Source organism: Polyodon spathula, chromosome 25 (assembly GCF_017654505.1).
Source record: "Polyodon spathula isolate WHYD16114869_AA chromosome 25, ASM1765450v1, whole genome shotgun sequence".
Lineage (NCBI taxonomy): Eukaryota > Metazoa > Chordata > Actinopteri > Acipenseriformes > Polyodontidae > Polyodon > Polyodon spathula.
In genome coordinates this window covers 1956857-1976449 of record NC_054558.1, presented here as the reverse complement: position 1 = coordinate 1976449, position 19593 = coordinate 1956857, and the positions used below count along the sequence as shown (strand labels likewise).

At 46.7% G+C, this 19593-nt stretch overlaps 1 protein-coding gene across 15 annotated transcripts; it reads left to right on the top strand.

The window, feature by feature from the left end:
• The first annotated feature begins 290 nt into the window (after positions 1 to 290).
• Positions 291 to 19574, top strand: LOC121299485 (cold shock domain-containing protein E1-like). Of its 15 annotated transcripts, none has more exons than XM_041227218.1 (24): positions 291 to 398; positions 3073 to 3517; positions 4741 to 4905; positions 6213 to 6398; positions 7232 to 7430; positions 7968 to 8077; positions 9114 to 9200; positions 9750 to 9868; positions 10448 to 10529; positions 10922 to 11050; positions 11219 to 11344; positions 11897 to 12112; positions 12624 to 12764; positions 13364 to 13567; positions 13775 to 13786; positions 14131 to 14145; positions 14881 to 14988; positions 15459 to 15634; positions 15993 to 16105; positions 16340 to 16459; positions 16839 to 17017; positions 17355 to 17518; positions 17797 to 17929; positions 18266 to 19574. In XM_041227218.1, exons 3-24 carry the CDS (start codon positions 4780 to 4782, stop codon positions 18311 to 18313), a joined length of 2793 nt encoding a protein of 930 aa, XP_041083152.1. In that variant the 5' UTR covers positions 291 to 398; positions 3073 to 3517; positions 4741 to 4779; the 3' UTR covers positions 18314 to 19574. The 15 variants fall into 15 exon arrangements, with proteins under 15 accessions (XP_041083152.1, XP_041083150.1, XP_041083147.1 ...); XM_041227216.1 differs by having other exon boundaries at positions 7968 to 8143; positions 9771 to 9868; positions 13403 to 13567; XM_041227213.1 differs by having other exon boundaries at positions 7968 to 8143; positions 9771 to 9868.
• The last annotated feature ends 19 nt before the right edge of the window (positions 19575 to 19593 follow it).

The following is a 19593-nucleotide window of genomic DNA, read 5'->3' as shown; positions in this document are numbered from 1 at the left end:
AAACCCACAGTGTTATAGCTTATAGCACGTGGGCTTGGAGTCTTTCCACGACAGTAATATCGATTTGGGACCCCCAAAAAAAAAAAAAAAAGAAGAAAGGGTTAACAGATTTTGTTAGAATTGGTTTCACATTTTTGTTAAATTGGGTTATTTGGCTTTTTCAAGGTGGTTGCGCGCCGGTTCTGTGTGCAGAAACGCGCAGTGCAGGGGCCGCCCCCGAGCGTCCCCGCAGGGGCGGGGCCCCGCCTCGGGCCCGGGCCCGGGGCTCTGCCCGGGGGCGGGGCCGAGGGCAGGGGGCCGGGCCGGGTCGGCTGATCTCGCGAGAGTTCGCGGGTTTCTCTATGTAAGGTGCCGTGCTGCTTATGGCGGCGCTGGAGACAGTGCTCAGGGCTGTTGGGGTGAGTTGCACTCGCATTGTTAAAAGCAGCCTCGGCTTTGAGACGGGTTTGGAAGCGGGGCTCCTCTCTTGTCGCGGCGCCGCTTTGTTTTGCGCTCTGGTTAGAGGTTTTGGACGCGTCTGTTCGGTCGCAGTGTTTGAAAGCCGGGGGGGTGTTTACAGCGGCGTGCCCCCCCGCGTCGTGCTCTTTGTGTTCAGTAGCACGATGTCTTTGTGGAGAGCGCTCTGTTTCATGGGGAGGGCGGTTGCTGGAAGCACCGAGCGGCTGTTTCTCTCGCTGACTCGAATCCCCGAGATGAATTTAAAAGCATAAAGACGCGTATTCGCGTCGTCTCCAGCAAGCTTTAAACGGGACCGTTATTGATGTGTCGAGCGGCCAACCAGCATCGGCAGGGCGTCGTGCTGCGCGGCGAAGCAGCCAATGAGCTTATAGCTTGGCACAGCGAGGGCGGGCTCTAGCCGCGGATGTGGATTTGCTGCGTCACGTCGCTGCGCAGCACGCGCTATTGTTGCAAGGGAGAGGGGGGGGGGGGGGGGGTGCAGTTTTTTTTTTTTTAAATTGCTTACTAAGCTAAGACTTAACCCCCCCCTCCAAAAACAAAAAAACAACCAAAGATCTACAAGTCCCACGGAGCACGTGCTCGTTTGACGCAGGCGTGCCATCTGGTTGGCAGTGTGAGGTGCAGTGTATAATATATGATATATATATATATATATATAAATACTGTTTTTAATCGGCAAAAGGCCAGGCCAGTGCTGAGGATGAAAAAACACGTAAACAAACCCCGATGGGGGGGTAAGGGGGGGCTGCGATAGCTCCTGCTCGCTGTTTTCCAGCAGTCTGGGTGTTGTGTGGTTTTTATTTCGAGACCTGTGCGTGTACCTCGTTCTGCTGGTGCAGCAGGAGCTGCTGTTGTAAATAAGCGCTTTGCCGCTTGCTATAGAAAACCTGGAGTGTGCCATAACCCGAGCACCCCCTCCTGCTCTCGCAGGCTGCCCTACATTACTGTAGGGGGGCAGGTAGGGCACTGGATCAGTTTAATGAGCATCACCGCCAGGTCAGGAGAACGGACAAGATAAACGGCCCAGCAAGGACTCGGAGGAGGGTGTTTGGTATGTAGTGTGCTGCTCCCGATTCAATAATTCAGATAGAAATGCTCAGGGAACAGTCCTAGGCATAACGCGGTGTAGCGTGTTTTTGTATTCCCTGGCTGGAGAGTTGGTTGACTGATTACACCAGCTCTTTGTTTTGAGGGGCAAAAGCACACTAACACCCCCCCCCCCCACTTAAGCGTAGATTATAACCTTATATTCCAGTATATTCTCTCTTTTTTAAAAAAAAAAAAAAACCTGATACACATTTACACTAGCCTTGAGCTTGGTGAATAGCCTTCATCCTGCAGTTGTAGTGCTGTCAGGTACTCTTGTGTTTGCTGACCCTGTTGAGCCTTGTTTACAAGCTCTGCTCACAAGGAAGGCTGCAGCGGCCCCTTGGCCAGATGTAGAGCAGGGAGTGTCTGCTGCTGTGCCAGTGGCATTCCCAGGCACTGCAGCTGCTGTTGAGACAGTATTTATAGTGGGTGAGGCTGGGAGTATAGAATCCAGGAGACGGGCAGAGGGAGGCCAGCAGCCGATTCTTCATATTATTTGTCATGTTTGGGGGGGGGGGGGTACTTCAGGACTCCCACGAAACCGTTTATATTGAAACCCTCAATCGCACTAGAAAGTGAAAGTCTGTTCTGTCACTGAACATGTGGACACACGCATGTTCAGTGTTTCCTGGTCACTTTTATAACTCTTTTTCTGTAGTGGTGCAGGACTCGTTAGGGGCTTCGCCTGCCCACGGCCAGCCACACAAATCAAAAGGCTGTTTCTGTGCCTTTTAATTTTTTTTTTTTTTCCAAATTTGACCAACCTGGGAAATTCCTGATGCTTGTCAAAGGTCACTGGCAGATTATGGGATCGTAGTGTTTCGTTTTAAAGAAACCAGTACATTTAACCATTGGCTCATTGCAAGTATAAATGAGTCACACTAAGAAAGAGAGCACATCCAGGTTTTATCATTGTGTTAATCATAACTACAAACATTTATTGTTATATATTTTTAAAAGCAGTCAGACTTTATACTTTCTGTCTTGTGTGCTGAAGCACAATGAACAGTGTTTAATTTAGCAGTTCTCTGCTTGCTGTGAGTATGCATGCTTTACCTATATGTAAGAAAGTCAGCCATAATGGTAGCGAGTTCCCTGTCGGTTTCTTCTCCACACGCAGCTCTTGGCTGCCCGCTGATGCACTTCCCTTGCAGCCAGTTTGGTTACACCTAGGTTGAGATCCAAAACCTGACAAACTAAACTCTCTAGACAGCACACGCTTATTATTTTAATGAGAGGTTTTGGTTTCTCAAGGTCGCGTTGAATGTGCTTTTATTACTTTGCCAGGGTGACCTGAGGTCTTAAGAAGCTCGGTGTTTCTGCCCGTGCCTCCTCGTCGGTGTGACGGCACGAGAGTTTGATCTGGAGTTCTGCGCAGGCGTATCGTACCCCTCCTCTGCCCTTGCTGAGGGTCATGTTTGGTTTAATACCCCAGTCATTGATGTAATGTAAAGCTTGCCATTTGTTTAACGTGAAAAATTGAGTAATGACGTCAGGTTTTGTTTTCCCCTCCTCTTTCCTCAGTATGAAGTGAAACGAAACTGATTTGTACCATCTGAAACTGCTGCTTCACGTTCAGATCACGTAGAAAAAAAAACCAAGTTGCAACGACGCTCGAAGAAGAAAACAAGAAACACGCAACCAAAGAACCAAGACAGCCAAGAAGACGAGCTGAAAAACAAGACACAACGCTTGATCTGAAACAAGAAGTTTGTGCCTACTCAACAGCTTCTAACCAAGAAAAGCACTTCCCAACGCTGCTACTAGTCCTTATTTCATTCTCCACGCTGCGCTGTGACACCTCGCCCAGTGCAGCAAGAATCGGAACCTTTGCTAGCTACACTAGACCCCTCCTTGTCTCCTTCCAGTCTCTCTCTCTCTCTCTTTCTCTCCTCCCTTGCTGTTCTGTTTTTGTTACAGCAGTGCTATCAGCTTCAGAACCCTGCACGCACAAGACATATCACACAGGGTAAGTGTCGCAGTGAAGAATGATTTCAGGTGTGGGTTTTGTTACTTGTTTTTTTCCGGGGGGGTGGAATATGTTTGTCAGATTGTTTAGAAGCCAGTGCCACGCTTCCCAAGCACTGTTAATTGTGGGCATCTTTGTTTTTAAACTGACTAAGGATTGGATGGCCATGGAGAATAAACTGTACCCCCTTACTCACCACCCCAGCCTCTCTTCAATGTGTCCGTCCTGTGTCCCCCTCAAAGCACAGTGGTGCAGTAACGTTTAGTGAATCATGCACTGTTGTCTGTGAAGTATCTATTTCATATTCACAGAAATGGCTTCAATCTCTAGTGCTGAATAATAATCTTCAATAATTAAAAAAAATAACTGGATTCCCCCTTCAACTGTATAGAAACAATAACCAAACTGTAATGCTGAATCTAATTGCATGTCAGAATGTTTACTGAGTCGGTGAATGGGCGATGCCAGGACAGTTCACATCCTGTATTTCACAGCAGAGGGTTAAGGTTTTAGCTGCCTGGGAATAAGAGTTTTAAAAAAAATTAAAATCAAGACTTGAGCAGATTCTATTGTTTAGCAGCTTGCTGGCATTTTACTGTAATGTTCCTTCAGTCTGCAAATCAAACTCTAAAATTCCCATATGCATGATTTTTTTTCTTTTGGAGTAAAAACTGTGCAGGTCTTAAAGGACAACCAGGTTGAGTTTCGCGAGGATTCAGGTTGTCTGGTTTTTGTATTGGTGCTGCAGGGCACGGAGTCTATCCCGTCTTCTATTCCTTACCACATGCAGGCTGGCACTGGAAATGCTTTGCCTGCAGTGGAGCTGTTTAGCCTACAGGGTCACATGTATTTATTTTGTCGACGCTGTAATTGAGAGGCAGAGTAGTCGTATTCCTCTTTGTTTAGTAAATTGATTTTTAGAAAGCGGGAGCATGCAGCTCTCAACGTGGGTGTTTCATTGGGGACAGAGTGCCTGTACTCTTCAGGTGAACTTTCTTGGTTGAAATGATGAAGCCTGTGTTCCTGCCAGTCCGGTGTAGACTATTTGTTTTTTGTCTGCAGTTAAGTCTGTTTTAGATGTGTGTCTGGTCAGGCTTATCGCTTCGAAGCGGCCAGCATCCCGCGGTTCAGTTTAATGAGGAACTCCACTTGAGGTTGCCGTGGTGGGTGTTCGTTGTGTAATTCATGGTTGTTGCTTTCTGTTTTGTTGCTCTCACATGCAGCGTTTTAAACACGGTGTACATTGCAAAGCTCCTAGGAATATGGCAAGCACCTGGAAGGGCTTTGTTGAGTTTACCTTGCCCGCCTCGCCCCCCGCTGTGTACGTTAACACTGACCTGGGGAACACCTCTCCCGTCGGACTCGGCTTGTCGCCGTACGGACGATCTGTAAGTTCCATTTACCCCTCCTCCTCCTCCTCCTCCTCCCATCCTCATCTTAGTGCTGTGTGTGGCCTAACCCTCCATCGCTCCCACTGGGCTCTGGGATTAGCCTCTCTCTCTCTGCAGGAGACGAGGGCTCGATCGCCCCGCCCCCATCGGGGCGCCAAAATAAACGGCTTCAGGTTTCCATGTTGACAGACGAGGTTCGACATGCGTCAGGTTTAATGTGATGGGGCTTCATGTAACGTATTTCTGATTTAGGGTTCCTGCTGCAAAGTGTTTCCCGTTCTTAAAAGTTTACTGTGTCAAAGACCTAGCGCTGAACAGGTCTTGTAAGAGTCCAAGTGTCTCGGCTTGCGGCTCCTCTGTCTTTATGCATGTGTTTCCTAGGACTGTGTTGAGGTGAAAGTGCCTCTGAACGATGTGTCTTGCTGTCAGGGGATTGGAACAGAGAACGGTAGTGGTTAATTGTCCAAGGTAGACTTGAGCTGACAAACTCTTAATTGAATCTGCAGGTAGGAGGCTGGTCTTGTGCCCTGCAATACACACCTTGCATGTAACCCTCCATTCCCCAGTGTCATGTGCCCTGTTTAGATCTCAATGCATTGCTTATGTTCAGTAGACTCCATGATTTTTTTTATTTTTTTGGTTCCATTCTAACCCTTGGAAGAAGTGCCAGTGTTGAGAGTTGTGTTTCTGCAGTGACTGTGATTCCCAGGTGATCCTAAGGACCAGCCCACCTTTCCAGTCCAAACCCTGTTCTGTTTCTGTGCGTTTGCCTGCTTTTTAAATGGGTCTAGTTTGATTCAACAACCCTCCATTGCCAACCAACTAGTATTCAAATAATACTGTTGTAAAAAATATCAGTATCCCTAGTTTTTAATATTGGTCTCTTGTGTCGTGTTTACTCTTTGCTGAGCACACTTTTTCATTATTAAATGTTCTTCCCTGCTTGCCTGTGTGCTTTTTTGTTTTTGTTACCTGAAGTCCAGTGCAGTAAATACAATCCACTGACATCTCTGCTGCGTTGCATGTCTCAAGTCTAAGCAAATAGTCATGTGCATTTTCTTTATCGAGTCTATGTACATATGAACACAGAAATGTAAAGTGTGCAGCAGTACGGATACTGTAGAGGCTGGTGTCACTTTTCCAGTGGAATCTTATCTTCACAGCAGGGTGTCGAGGTGGAAAGTGAGGGGATGGAATCGGTCTGCCCAGACCCAGGCCACTGACTCTCTCTCGCTCTCTAAATGTGTGCCTCTGTTCTGTGCGTTTCGCCGTGTTCTCAAAGCAGGATTCTTCCTCCTTGACAGTGTGCTGCAGTGCTCCCCCAGCTGTTTGAGATGGAGCAGCTGTACCCCGTTCCTCCAGACCCCCCTCTCCCTCCTCCTCCTCCCCCCGCTGCCCTGCCCTCCCACCGTTCCTCCTCCATCTCCTACCCCAGCACCTCTGCTGCTGGGCGTAAAACCCTGAAGAGGACCCTCCTCTATCGGAGATCTGTAAGTGGTGGAGGACTCCCCTCTGCTGCACGTGTGAAATGTAACCGCATGGAGGCGTGTTTCTGTGCCCAGTGACTAGTGACTAATACAGAGATCCCGGGTTACAGTCAGTTTACATGAAGTAAGACAACGAGCCAGCGTCGGAACATTCAGAACAGTCCTAATCAGTGTAGCGCTCTGTCCAACTACAGTGGAGTTTCTAGGGCGTTCTTTTAATCTACAAGCTTGAGATGTGATGGAATTAAGGTCCGCCCTCCAGAAACACCAGCAGGGCGATCCGTAGGTTACTGTCTGGAATGAGACTGTGTGTTTGTGGATGTCTGGTTGTATCTTACACTGGGTAGCTTTGGAGTGAGGATTTGTCGTGCATGTGTGTGTGTTTTTTTTTTTTTTTTAAATCACTTTGAGTGCGTTTGACCATAACATGATTATTTATATATCTGCATTGTTTGTAAAAAGTGTTTTGACAATCCAATTACTCCTCCTAGTAAGAAGTGCTACTGCCATAACTTTTGTATTCCAAGCCAAACGCACAAAACTGAACCTGTTACCATCTGAGGTGATCTGGTGGTCCTGCTAAATACAAGACCGTCAGATTTCTATGGATCTAAGAAAGCTTCTCTCTCTAGCTGTTGGCTGAGATGGAATGTTATTGTCTGAAAAGGTCCAGTCTGGTAGTCCAGGCTCATCATGCGCTCTGTAGCTGTTTGCAAGCCTGAGGCATGGTGTGGTCAGAACGGAGCGAGAGAGAAAGGGCTCTTAACCTTTTGATTCTCAACGAGGAAGCCGTCTCTAATCTCCATCCCTGTCCCTGCCTCGCATGACTCTTCCAGATGAGCTTTGATCCGAACATGCTGCACAGCAACGGGCACTCGGGCTATGCCACCGACACTGCAGGGGGCCTGCGGGAGACCGGCGTCGTGGAGAAACTGCTCAACTCCTACGGGTTCATCCAGTGCTCCGAGCGGCAGGCACGCCTCTTCTTCCACTGCTCCCAGTACAACGGGAACCTGCAGGAGCTCAAGGTTGGAGGTGGGTGTGACCTGGGGGGTGGGGGTGGACCAGTGTTCAGATACAGAGCAGTGGAAGGAAGGAATTTCTCATTATGGGCTGCCTACAGGGTCTGGGAAACCATCCCTGTTATGTGAGGAGTTGCACAGTCCTTCACCAGAACATGATCTGGTTAGATGAACAATGTGAATGCTGTTTGTACAATGCCACCCCCACCCCCTGCTACCCTAGATGAACACAGAACCCCTAGTGAGACCCAAAGGGATATCGTATGCATTGCAAGTTTTGAGGCCACCTCCCCACGTGTAGGGGGGGCCATTGCCAGGCTGCTAAGTTCCTATTTGGAGAAGCGGAGCTGTAGGCAGCGGGAGGAATAAAGACAAACCGAACACCCAGGACTATGAGGTAGTTTTGAATTAGTGCAGCTTGCCTGTAGAGCATCCGGTCTGGGACTGAATCATGGGGGGGGGGTGCAGTGCAGACAGTCCCCCGAGTGTAGGGGGCGCTGTGGGGTTGCATTGTGTGTGTGTGTGTATCACGGAGCGTTCTCTCCTCCAGATGATGTGGAGTTTGAGGTGTCGTCTGACAGGCGCACAGGGAAGCCCATCGCGGTGAAGCTGGTAAAGATTAAACCAGAGATCCTGCCTGAGGAGAGAATCACTGGGCAGGTGGGGCCGATTGACACAAACTCACTCACCACTCCCCTTACTGTGCTGCATGGTTTTAGAGATACAGTTAAGAAATCCTTTTTTTCGTTCATTTATTATTTAATGTTCATTTTTATTATTTAATTAGTTTGTATACACAGTGAAACCTGTTCTGTCCACCTCTGATACCAAAGATCTCAAATAAAACAGCCTGATCGTACAGGAGCGGAAAGCTTGTGGTAAAACTACTCTACTGGGATGAGTTTATTACATTGGCTACATGCAATCGGGTGTGTGTGCGCGCTCATTTTAACTGCTCCCAAAATCCTTTCTATTGGAAACTGGGTGTTCAAAAAGGTATAATAGTGATTTGACAGCTGTTTGTAAAGGTCATTTGAGTGGATGTAAGCAGGTTTTACTGTATAATCTATTTTATTCATGTCAGTTACATTTAGGAGCTATTTTTAAGAGTCGCTATGTATGATTTATGTTTAAGTGTGAAAGCATGTGTGATTTTTAGTTTTTGAACTACAGAATCCTATACACCACTTTGTGTCTTGCACATCTTTGCCTGGTACCCTCCAGACAGGCTTCTGAAGTAAACGAATACGGTGACAGCCACACTCGTGTTGCACCTTTTTAAAGTTACAAATACATAGCGACTCTGTGTTCGTTTAAATGTAATCGATTATCCCTTTTAAACGGGTGTAGTTAGCCTTACGTTTTTTAAACTGCACTCTATTTTAGAGAAGGAAGATCACATGAACGCTAATTCTGTACTTGTTGGTTTTCTAAGTTTTATAAATAAGTGATGTATAGAAGCTGGATTCAGCAAGCAAACGAACGTGCTGTTTGTGCATCCTGTCAGTTAGAACCAAGGACGCACCCAGAGACTAATCGTTTGTAATTTTGTAGCGTTCTGCTTTGTGAACTAAGTAGGCATGAAAAGCAGATATTAGGAGGACTGTTGCAGAAGTGCTAATCCATTATAAATACCTGTGTGTGTAAAGCTGGTCGTATATAACTGAGTGAATAAACTGATGTTTGTATTTAACAGGTTGTTTGTGCAATTCCAAACCACCTGGATGGAAAATCCGCCCCTGGACAGGCTCCCACCGGGAGTGTGTGTTACGAACGCAATGGGGTGAGTCAGTGAACATCTCCTCGGGAGCTGTGTCCCATAGAATTTCACGCAGCCGGAATCGCAGAGTCTTTAAAAACAAATCGAGCTGCATGTTTGTTCCAATCTTGTTGTGACAGATCAACTTGGTGCAAGATTTCAACATCACTACCCACTTTCTGCCTGTTTCTTTGCTCTTCTTGCTGTTGTTTGAGAACCAGGGACTGCCCTTTTTTAAAATGCAGTAAAGCAAGACCCATGTGCACTCCCAAGCAGGGGGTGACTCTGCTGTAGACAGCCCAGGTGCTTGGATAACCAGGGTCTGTAAAAACCTTTTCAGTAGATCCAAGTCTAGTCAGCTGTACATGCTGTCTTTTTTTAGAAAGTACTGGGAACAATTGAAGAGTTATGTCCTGGTTTAAAACAAGATAATTAACTTTTTAAAGGCATCAGGGAGGGGCGCGGGTAAGACGGGCCTCTTCTACAGTAAAGCGTGTATCATCGCCCCCCCCCTCCAGTCTGAAGGGCTTGTAAGGCATTCTGAAAATGAGGCTGCATTAGACCGTAATCCAGCGCTCTTCTCTGTGTACACAGGAAGTGTTCTACCTGACCTACTCCCCCGAGGACGTGGAGGGAAGCCTGCCGCTGGAGACCGGGGACAAGGTCACCTTCTTCATGGAGACCAACAAACAGTGGGTGCCCTCTGCTGGCCATCGCCGCCAGGAGTAGCTTGGCTCGTCTTTGTCTCGTCTCTCTTTACTGTTTTTAAATGGCATTATGATTCCCATTGTACAGTATCCTTGAGCCTTTCCAGGTCTTGCTGTCTGCTTACAGGTGAACTCGATAAGACTAAAGTAGAAGTGACCAAACACCCACCGCCTTTTTTTCCCTTTTGTTGTAATATGATTGGTCCCCATATTGTTATTATTGAGCTGAAGGTATTTGTGTTTGATATGAAGGTTTTGTCAGGGGTTCCCAAACATGACTCCTTCTGACTGATCACCTACCAAGAGATTTGGGGGGGGGGGGGGGGGGGTGGGTTGGGTTGGGGGGTCATGATGTTTTGAAAAGTTTCTTTGAGGATCCCTGCAAGCACAGCCCTGTGGGGTCGTGACCTTGCTAGCTCCTGCACAGGTTCTGCAGCAGCTTGTCAGCTGGCTGCAGTAGAGTTTAACCATGCTGAGGAACTAGCAGTGCTATAGCTGTACCCGTGCTGGCCCGGTGGGCACAAAGCGAATGAACTAAACCAAGCTGTTTGGATGTGTCCTCAGCACCGGCGCAGTGAGCGCTCACAGCATCATGCTCGTTAAGAAGAAACAAGTCCGCTGCCAGGGGGTCGTCTGTGCAACCAAGGTAACCCGAGACACGCCCTCCTTCAGCTTTAACAGTTTAGCAAGACGCTTCACACTTCATCTTGCTTTGTGAGGGTTAATATGCAATTTGACATTTGGTCACAAGCCTTGCCATCTATGCTTCTGTTGCCCCACAAAGGCAGTTCAGTTCTGCAAAGGTATTGTTTTCAAGTTCATGCAGTTAACCTGGAAAGAATATCTTTGCACTTGCCGGTTTATAGTTTTCCACGTAGTTAATGAAAAACTGACATTGGCTTCCAGTAGGTTTTTTTTTTTTTTTTTTTTTTTTTTTTTGCGATTATCGTTTTGTAGTTTCCTTGATTTGCATGATAAATAAAAAAAATCAATTACTGGACCGCTTGTAACTTGCTGCTGTTGAATTGTTCCTGTCAGGAAGCCTTTGGGTTCATTGAGAGGGCAGATGTGGTGAAGGAGATCTTCTTTCACTACAGCGAGTTTAAAGGGGACCTGGAGACCTTGCAGGCAGGAGACGATGTGGAGTTTACCATCAAAGAGAGAAACGTGAGTGACTGACTGCCTGGCCTGGCCAGGGCCCAAAGCACATGCTCTGAAATGCCTTATATGTTGTTTCTCATGTGCATGCGTAGCTGGGTGCTGTCCTCTGGGTGTCCAGGGTGGTGAGAACTGTCTCTTTCAGTAACTTTGGTCTCATTGTGCTTTCGTTTCCAGGGTAAAGAAGTGGCGACAGAGGTGCGGCTGCTGCCCCAAGGAACGGTTATTTTCGAGGATATCAGTATCGAACACTTTGAAGGAACCGTCACCAAAGTGATCCCAAAAGTCCCCAACAAAAACCAGGTGACATGTTTAACAGCATGCAGCACAATTTCAAATCCATGCCTTACTTGAATTGAATACTCTGACTGTAGGATTCTCCTGCCACCATGAGGCAACTGGAAATGAGAGGTTATAGGCTTGCTACCATTGGTGTTGTAGTATGAGAATTTTAAATGCCAAGTACACCCCACGCTAGCTTAAAAGCGATGGCACTTCTTCCAAATTAAACTGCAGTGGATTTATTTCCAGTCGTGCCACCAAAACTCAGACCTGAAGGAAGCTTGTGCTGGTGAAGTTGTTACGCGGAGTGTTTTGCAAGAAGTACAAGCATTCCTTTTTAAACGAGTGTACTAATGTTTTTTATGTACACTGCCTCCTTGGTGAATTGCCTGTTTTAATGTAGAGGGCAGTCCTAATTCTAGTACATGCACAATTCGTTTTCAACATGGCCTGCTCATGACTGATCCAATTGTGAAATGGAGCTGTTTCAAAGGGAATTGTGGCTGTAGTTTTAGCTGCACTAAACCCAGAAAGGAAGGTGTTCTGATTTGACCCCCTCTTCTCCTCCTGCAGAACGACCCCCTCCCCGGCCGGATCGGAGCTCGGATCTCCTTCACTGAAAAGGAGCTGTTCTTCGGAGACAAGGACACCAAGTCCAAGGTGACCCTGCTGGAGGGAGACCATGTGCAGTTCAACATCTCCACCGACCGGAGGGACAAACTGGAGAGAGCCACCAACATCGAGATCCTGCCGGACACTTTCCAGTTCACCAAGGAAACCAGAGAGATGGTGAGCAGGGCTGGGGCTCCTCTCTCTCTCTCTCTCTCTCTCTCTGTCTCCCGTCTCTCTCCATGTCCAAATGAGGCAGAGCACTTCACTTCTGTATCTGGACGTACGTTTTAAATGACCATAAAACGGCACTAGAATTCAAGGCTTCCTAGTTCACTTTGAAAGCATCAGGGGTGGAGACTCGTACCTGTCATGAACAGAGGATGCTTTTCCTCGTAGAGGTCGACCTCGTTGCTGCCGGAGCTCGGTGCCTGTTGAGTTTTATGATTGTTTGGTTTGCTGTAGTAGTGAGAGCCTCTTGCCAGGCTGTTTTTCTCTATTTAACTCATCTGGATAAATAAAGGTAGCGATTGAGTGACCAGTATCCCAATAAGAGTGTTAAACTGCACTAGACGGACACCACTGTGTGCATTTCTCAGTGCTGAATTATTTCTCCCCAGAGGTGGAAAGCAGTGCAGATTTCAAATTGCAGATCTTTTTTATATATTTCTTTTTTCCTCCCTCCCTGCAGGGCGTGATAGCTGCGATGAGAGACGGGTTTGGGTTCATTAAGTGTGTGGACAGAGATGCCAGAATGTTCTTCCATTTCAGTGAGATTCTAGAGGAGAGCCAGCTGCACATCTCGGATGAAGTGGAGTTCACAGTCGTCCCTGTAAGTACCGTTTTTTTTTTTTTTTTTAAATCGCCCTTTTTAACTGGTACTGAGACGGACCATTCCACAAGCTACTGCAAGCACAGCACTGTCTCTGTAGCCCGTGCTTGTGAGTAGAGAGTGGAATGGTCTGTCTGTTGTAGATCTTGTCTGTGCGATTTCTAGAATCCACTGATTTTGTTTTTCGTAGACTCCAGCGCTTTTTGGTTCATTTCGTGCTCTAGAATTGTCTGAAGGATAACGGTGTAATAAAATGACCAGAGTTGGGTAACGTGTGGTTGGTAGATGATTCTGCCAGTGAGTGTTTTAAGAGTAGTTGGCAAGTATTGATTTTGAGCATTTTATATAAATAAGTTTTGGCTTTAGTCAGTTCATTTGTCAGAACTGAACATTTTTAACTGATTAAAAGCCTGCATCAATGTAACTCTTTCCATCGCGCAGTAGTAGACGTCTTCTTGACCAGTACCTTGCCACGTTTATTAAGTGTCAATATCTGGGGTAGTGCAGCAGCTCCCTTGATCTCCAGCTTTTTTTGAACCTTCAAACTTCACCCCGTCTTGTTGATGCAAACCCTGAAAGCATGTTCATGTCCCGTGCAGCAGTTTGTTCTGACCTCCCGGTCCGGCTCCCCTGTACAGGACATGCTGTCGGCTCAGAGGAACCACGCGGTCAGGATTAAGAAGCTGCCCAAGGGCACTGTGTCCTTTCACACTCAGTCTGAGCAGTGCTTCATCGGGGTGGTGGAGAAGGAAGCCACTGGGGCCTCCTCTAAAGCCACCAGCCCTGCTAAGGGCAAAGAGAAGGTTTGGACATTTCATTATTCCCTACATGCAGTGCGCCTGGACTTCTGGACTGAGTGACTCAATATGGGTTGCTTTTGATAGTCTTGGGCTGTTTTTATGTATTGACAATGTTATGTGTGTCATACTCCTAATCTTCCTTCTCTGCTCTCTCTCTCCTCTTCTCTTGACTCTTTGCCTGCCTGTTTGTTGCCCCCCCACTACATTTAGAAAAAAGATAAGGTAGGACGATGTTTACTGTGTAGCTGCAGCTTCAGGAGTGCCAGTAGTCTCACTCCTGGGCTTTGTATTTATTGTCTGTCTCTGTGCTCAACTCCCCTCCTGTTTTGTTTATTGTCCTTTTTCCTCAACTTTCTGAACCATTCGTACTTTTAAAATTGAAATGTATTCAGGAACTATTATATTACGAGTCAGAGTTAACTTCCTAAAGATTCATAATGGGGAAAACCGCAAAAACACTAACATTGAGTAAGACTTGGAGAAATGCAACGGTGAAATGTAGTGACTTTTGCATTTCTTTTTTTTTTTTTTTTTTTTTTTTTTTTTTTAAATTTCAAAATCCCAAGAGTAAAGTAGACAAGGTGGGTTCCTGTGGTGTGGTTCTGTGGCATGAATGATTGACCTAACGTGTGAGTTACACAGATTCACTGACACTAACTCAATGATAATGCAGTCCTGGATGCCCTCAAATGGACTGTCCCTGTCTGGTAGGAAGAGGGTGGCCTAGCATTTAGGGCACAGTAGTCTTTTGAATCCTTAGTCCATCCCCCAGTGTGGCCTAAATACAATATCCAGTAACCCTAAACGAGTATTTAGCATTTGATCACACTAATTCTGAATAGGCATCGCTGGGTTATTAACTGTTGGACACTCCTGAGTTTCACTTGTCTGTGAAGCTCATCGGGAGGCAGAGCTGGGATCCTGAAGTCGGCTTGTTCAACCGAACGCTTGCTTTTGGAAGTGCAGGCGTGCACGGCTGTTTTGGTGTTGCTGAGCGTACACTAAATGTTGGTTGAATCAACAAAGGGCATGTTTTGCCTCCTGTTTCGGAATCCCATTTTTAAAATGGATACCTATTAAATTGCTATCGCAAATAACAATTTATATTCAATCACAAAGTAGGCTGAGGCATAGACACGTTTTCAGAGGTGCCACTACCAAAACAATTTCTAAAAGAAAATGTCTTCCAGCCCTGGGAATGGTTCTTGTGCATGATGTATACACAGCTCTAACCGTGTGTAGGTGGCATTGAGGTGTGTCCTTACCCTCCTGAAGCAGCTCATGAGAACATGTGCCTTCTCCCTGTGTTACTGCAGGATGCAGAGGAGGGTGTTATTGCATATGAAGACTGTGGCATGAAGCTGACTATTCCCTACCACACCAAGGACTTGGAGGGGTCTGGTTATCCAAAAGTTGGGGATAAGGTAGGAGACGTCTGCACAATTCACACACGGAAATGCGTAGGACTGCCACGCGCTTTCCAGCATGCAGGTGCAGTAACCCGAGAGTCACGCCGGGAGAAGTGTCGGTGAAACTTGGCTGTCGTGTTGTGAATTTCATGTAGCACAGTGGTCTTCCCGGTCGGGTGTTGGATGGGAGACGCAGGGAGATGGCTTTCAGGAGAGCCGTGCAGCCTGGAGTTTGAACACAAGATCAGTGAGATGGTCTGGCAGAGTTTATGGCAGCACGGGTAACTCCTAGGGGGTTTTGGGGTACATGTAAAGGGCAGCTATTAGGTTGTGGTCACAGCAGTAGGTTTTGGACGTTCCAGGGCTGTGCCAAATCCATTCCCTCAGTCCGCTAGTCTGCTACACACACCATGTTCTGAAGGACATGTAGACGTTGGAGGGAGCTCGGTGCTGAATGTGTCTCCTGCTTTTTTCTTCCTGGCCAGGTTGAGTTCACAATTTCTGAGGTGAAGCGAACGGGCCAGCAGAGCGCAGTGTCCATCAAGATCCTGAACCGCAGTGTCAACTCCAAGAGGCTGCTGGGATACATTGCAACTCTGAAGGACAACTTTGGCTTTATAGAAACTGCGAATCACGACCAGGAGATCTTCTTCCACTACAGGTCAGCTGTTGCAACACGTGCCCGTGCACGCACATATGCATGCATGGATGCAAAAGGCTAAAATTATTAACTTACTTAAATGGTTAATAAAACATTTCAGAACTTGTTTGTCAAATGTCCTGAAATATAACCCTTTTGTGTACATCCAAAACACATCTTAATTGTTGTACACTGCAGTTACAACTACATGTGACGTATACCCATGTTATATCCAATTAATCCTTTATTTATATATATATATATATATATATATATATATATATATATATATCATATATAATATTATATCACTACAATAATTTTACACACAGTGATTTCATTTTGCGTGAGTGCTGATCTGCGCTGTGTGTCTCTGCAGTGAGCTCTGTGGGGATTTGGATGATCTGGAGCTGGGGGATTCGGTGGAGTACACCCTCTCCAAGGGCAAGGGGAACAAAGTCAGTGCTGAGAAAGTCACCAAGGTTGCTGCTGGTAAGGAGACTTTCAGTGGGTCCTGTTCTCATTTTTCAAATCTTAATCGGGGATTTTATGTGAAGTCTTTGTAATGTACTTGGCATCCACTACTTTCAATTATTTTGGTTCATTTTGCATTGCCTTGTATGGGTGGGTTTGATTATGCCATGTCGTATTTCCAAACCCTTGAAATACAGGCAGGTTTTAAGTTGCGTGCTGTCTAAAGCGTTCCTCCGCGTTGTGCCCCCGCAGTGAACGGAGCTGGCGATGATGTCGGCGTGACGGTGTGCCTGGGGAAGGTTGTGCGGCCCCTGCGCAGCGTGGACCCCACCCAGACTGAATACCAGGGAGTCATCGAGGCCATTGAGGAAGGTGAGCCTGCGCTGCTACTACCACCATTACTGCCCCAGCCTCCAGAACAGCGGGCTTGCATGTGCTGTGTTTCAGATCTGTTTGTAAACCTGTACACAGAACTCTCCCATTTTAAACCTGGATCCTTACTGAGTTATAGATGCAATGGATGATTGTGTTTCCACCTGTATTAGAAGTAACCAGTCACGCATTACAAGACCTGGGCAGTATGGTTACGTGGCACAAGAGATTCACAGAGATTGAATACCTTTTTAAAGGACGAGCACGCTGTTCGTATCCAGCTATACCACCGCTAGCTTCCTGCCTGCTAATGGGAAGGCTCTGGAGCAAGTCTGCTGGTTTTCGCTCACCTCACTCCTCCTGCGCTCTTTGTCTGCAGGAGACCTGAAGGGCCAGAGCTTCTCCTTCGGGATAGTCGGGATGGCTCACAAGGCAGATTGCCTGCAGAAGGCTGAGATGGTGAAGTTCCAGCTGTGTATGGTGAGCCAGACTGGGCAGAAGATGGCCTGTAACATTGTCCCTCTGCGCAGAGCCCCAGTGGAGTGTGTGAAAGACCAGGTAGGGTCGGCTTGAACCCAATAGCAACATTGGGTGCAGGTTAATCCCTTGCTATATTCACGAGGGAGTGAATTGCAGCTGCTTTAATGTCTAAGCAAACAAAATCGTGACATGTGTCTGCATAGAGTGAGCTCTAGATGTTTGGTTTAGAGAGTGTTCAGCTAAAAACTACACCTTCCCTTTTAATAGCTGAAGAGACCTGGCCTATTCTCATCTCCCTGACCTGTTAAGGTTTTGTATTGAGCATCTATCTGGTCTTAAGGTCCCTTTTCTAATTGTATTTTGTCCTCTGCTTGCTTGCCTCCCCCTGCCCTGTGTGCTGCGTCCCGCCCTTCAGTTCGGTTTTATAAGCTACGAGGTTGGGGATGGGAAGAAGCTGTTCTTCCACGTGAAGGAGGTTCAGGACGGGGTGGAGCTGCAGGCTGGAGATGAGGTGGAGTTCTCTGTGGTTCTGAACCAGCGGACCGGGAAGTGCAGTGCCTGCAACGTGCGTCGGGTCAGGTATGCTGGCTAATGCTTATTCAAGAGGCCTCAGTCATGTAGTATTGGGATGGGGGGGGGGGGTTGGGGTTGTTGTTGCTGGCTGTTAAGAACCGGTTATAAGACTATGCAAGACAGTAAGGCATACAACTGAGGTCTATTGTAAGTGGCTGCAGCAGCTGTTGATGTATAGTTCACGCCCCAGTCGCGAAGTCTTTTTGGATAAGAGTCTGCTAAATGACTAATAATCCAGTAAAGGTAAATGATGACTTTTGGTTCTGTGCTCTGCCGCTGTGCAGCGAGGGTCCGAAGCCTGTGTCCACCCCTCGGCCAGACCGGCTGGTGAACAGATTGAAGAGCATCACTCTGGACGACTCGAGCGCCCCTCGCCTGGTCATCCTGCGCCAGCCCAGAGGACCCGACAACTCCAAGGTACCGGGCCAAGCTTCAACGCTGCACCCGTTCGAGTACATGGCTCCTGTGAGCCAGGTTCACTGGTCCTCAAAGCTATGGGGTACACTCAACATTAGTAGCAGTCAGAGGGAAGTCGCGGTCTTTTTAAAGTTTTTTTTTTTTTTTTTTTTGTTGTGTCCCTGTATATCTTGGGGTTTGATGGCTGCACCAGTCCTGGACTGCCTTTCCTAAGGCAGTGCTTGTGGAGTGTGCTCTGAGGATCCAGCTGCTTGTGTTTCAGGCGTCCCCAATGAGCATTTAAAATCGCCCCTGGCGTGTCGTCTCTCCTAATCCATGCTGTCTTCAACCTTGCAGGGCTTCAGTGTTGAGAGGAAGATCCGTCAAGCTGGTGTCATCGACTGACCTCTCGGAGAGGAGAAGTTTTAATCATGTGACCTGCCGGCGTGGAGAGTCGTAGAGCAGCGCACCCCCCCCCCCCCCCCCCCCCCCCCACTGTCCTCCTGCAAACCGAGTCATAACCGTGCGGAAGCATCCACCTGTCTGTGCTCTCCTGAAAACCAAACAGAAAGGCACAGGGGCAGCTTGGGACCTTCGCAGTCTTGCACAGGCTTTTGTTTTCTTTGTTTTGTGTTTTGAGAGGGGAACACTAATCAGTGGTCATTTACTGTAAGACTATTTCTCTTTGGTTTAGCTTGAAGCAATGCGTTTGTTTCACCATCTGGAATTCTGCACCTTTTTTTAAACGGTGTGCTTTTAAAAAAAAAAAAAAAAAAAAAAGGGTTGGGAGGCTACGTTGTTTCTCTGGGGAAAACTTCGCCGTACACAATCCTCTGCTTTTCAGTAAAAAGCGGTTTTAACACTTTGATCGAGCCATGCAAAATGTAATGGTGTCTTGAAATCCCAGCTCTGATATCGCAGATTCAGCCCTGTTAAAGGTGAAACTCTGGGGATAATAGACTTTACTAAAAGATGCACTGGCACCTTCTGCTGTGAAAGGTACAGGTTTCTGAGTCCAGTTATATTCTGCCCCCCCCCCTACAAACATGAGCTAATGCTTCCCGGTGCAGAATTCCATTCCCTGTGCAGTTTGCATAAGTTGTTTTTCTTTTGAACTTTGCACAAACGTGATGTTTTTACAGCTTTGCTTTTCTGTAAGCCCTTATTTCTGCTAATTTAAAAAAAAAAAAAAAAAAAACATACAAAAATAAACTAATCTTTTAAAATAATAAGAACAAGAAAATGTACTTTTTTCCAGCCGGCACCCAAATACTAAACCCAACTTTTTTTTTTTTTTTTTTTTTTTTGGAAATGGCTTTTCGTAACGAATACAGATTTGCAACGAGAGCAGTCTGGGATGAGCTATATTCATGTATGAAATATGTGCTTTTCTTTTTTCTTTATCCTAGAAAAATGACATCATGGTAAACTTACTAAAAGTTCAAAAGAGCATCGCAAAATTTCAGATCAGGATTCGTGTTCCTGTGGTTCCGGGGCTATATTAGGGTTTGTGTTGTGCCTCCGCTAACACGTGGAGTATATCTGTTGTCGGGAGACCGCATGGTTCTTGCAGGAACGTGAAAAAAGCTTTCTCCTGTGTACTTCTGTTTAATGGTCTTGAATGAAACCGATAGAATAAAAAGTTTTACGAAAATTTTGAAACAAACCTCGGCTTGCCTTTGTGT

Bases quoted from the DNA above. Each gene is read 5' to 3' on its own strand.
- LOC121299485 (XM_041227210.1), top strand. From the start codon at position 4,780: ATGGCAAGCACCTGGAAGGGCTTTGTTGAGTTTACCTTGCCCGCCTCG. The intron at 8,144-9,113 runs GTTAAGAAATCC...TGTATTTAACAG, and splicing joins TGCATGGTTTTAGAGATACA to GTTGTTTGTGCAATTCCAAA. The intron at 10,530-10,921 runs GTAACCCGAGAC...TGTTCCTGTCAG, and splicing joins GGGTCGTCTGTGCAACCAAG to GAAGCCTTTGGGTTCATTGA.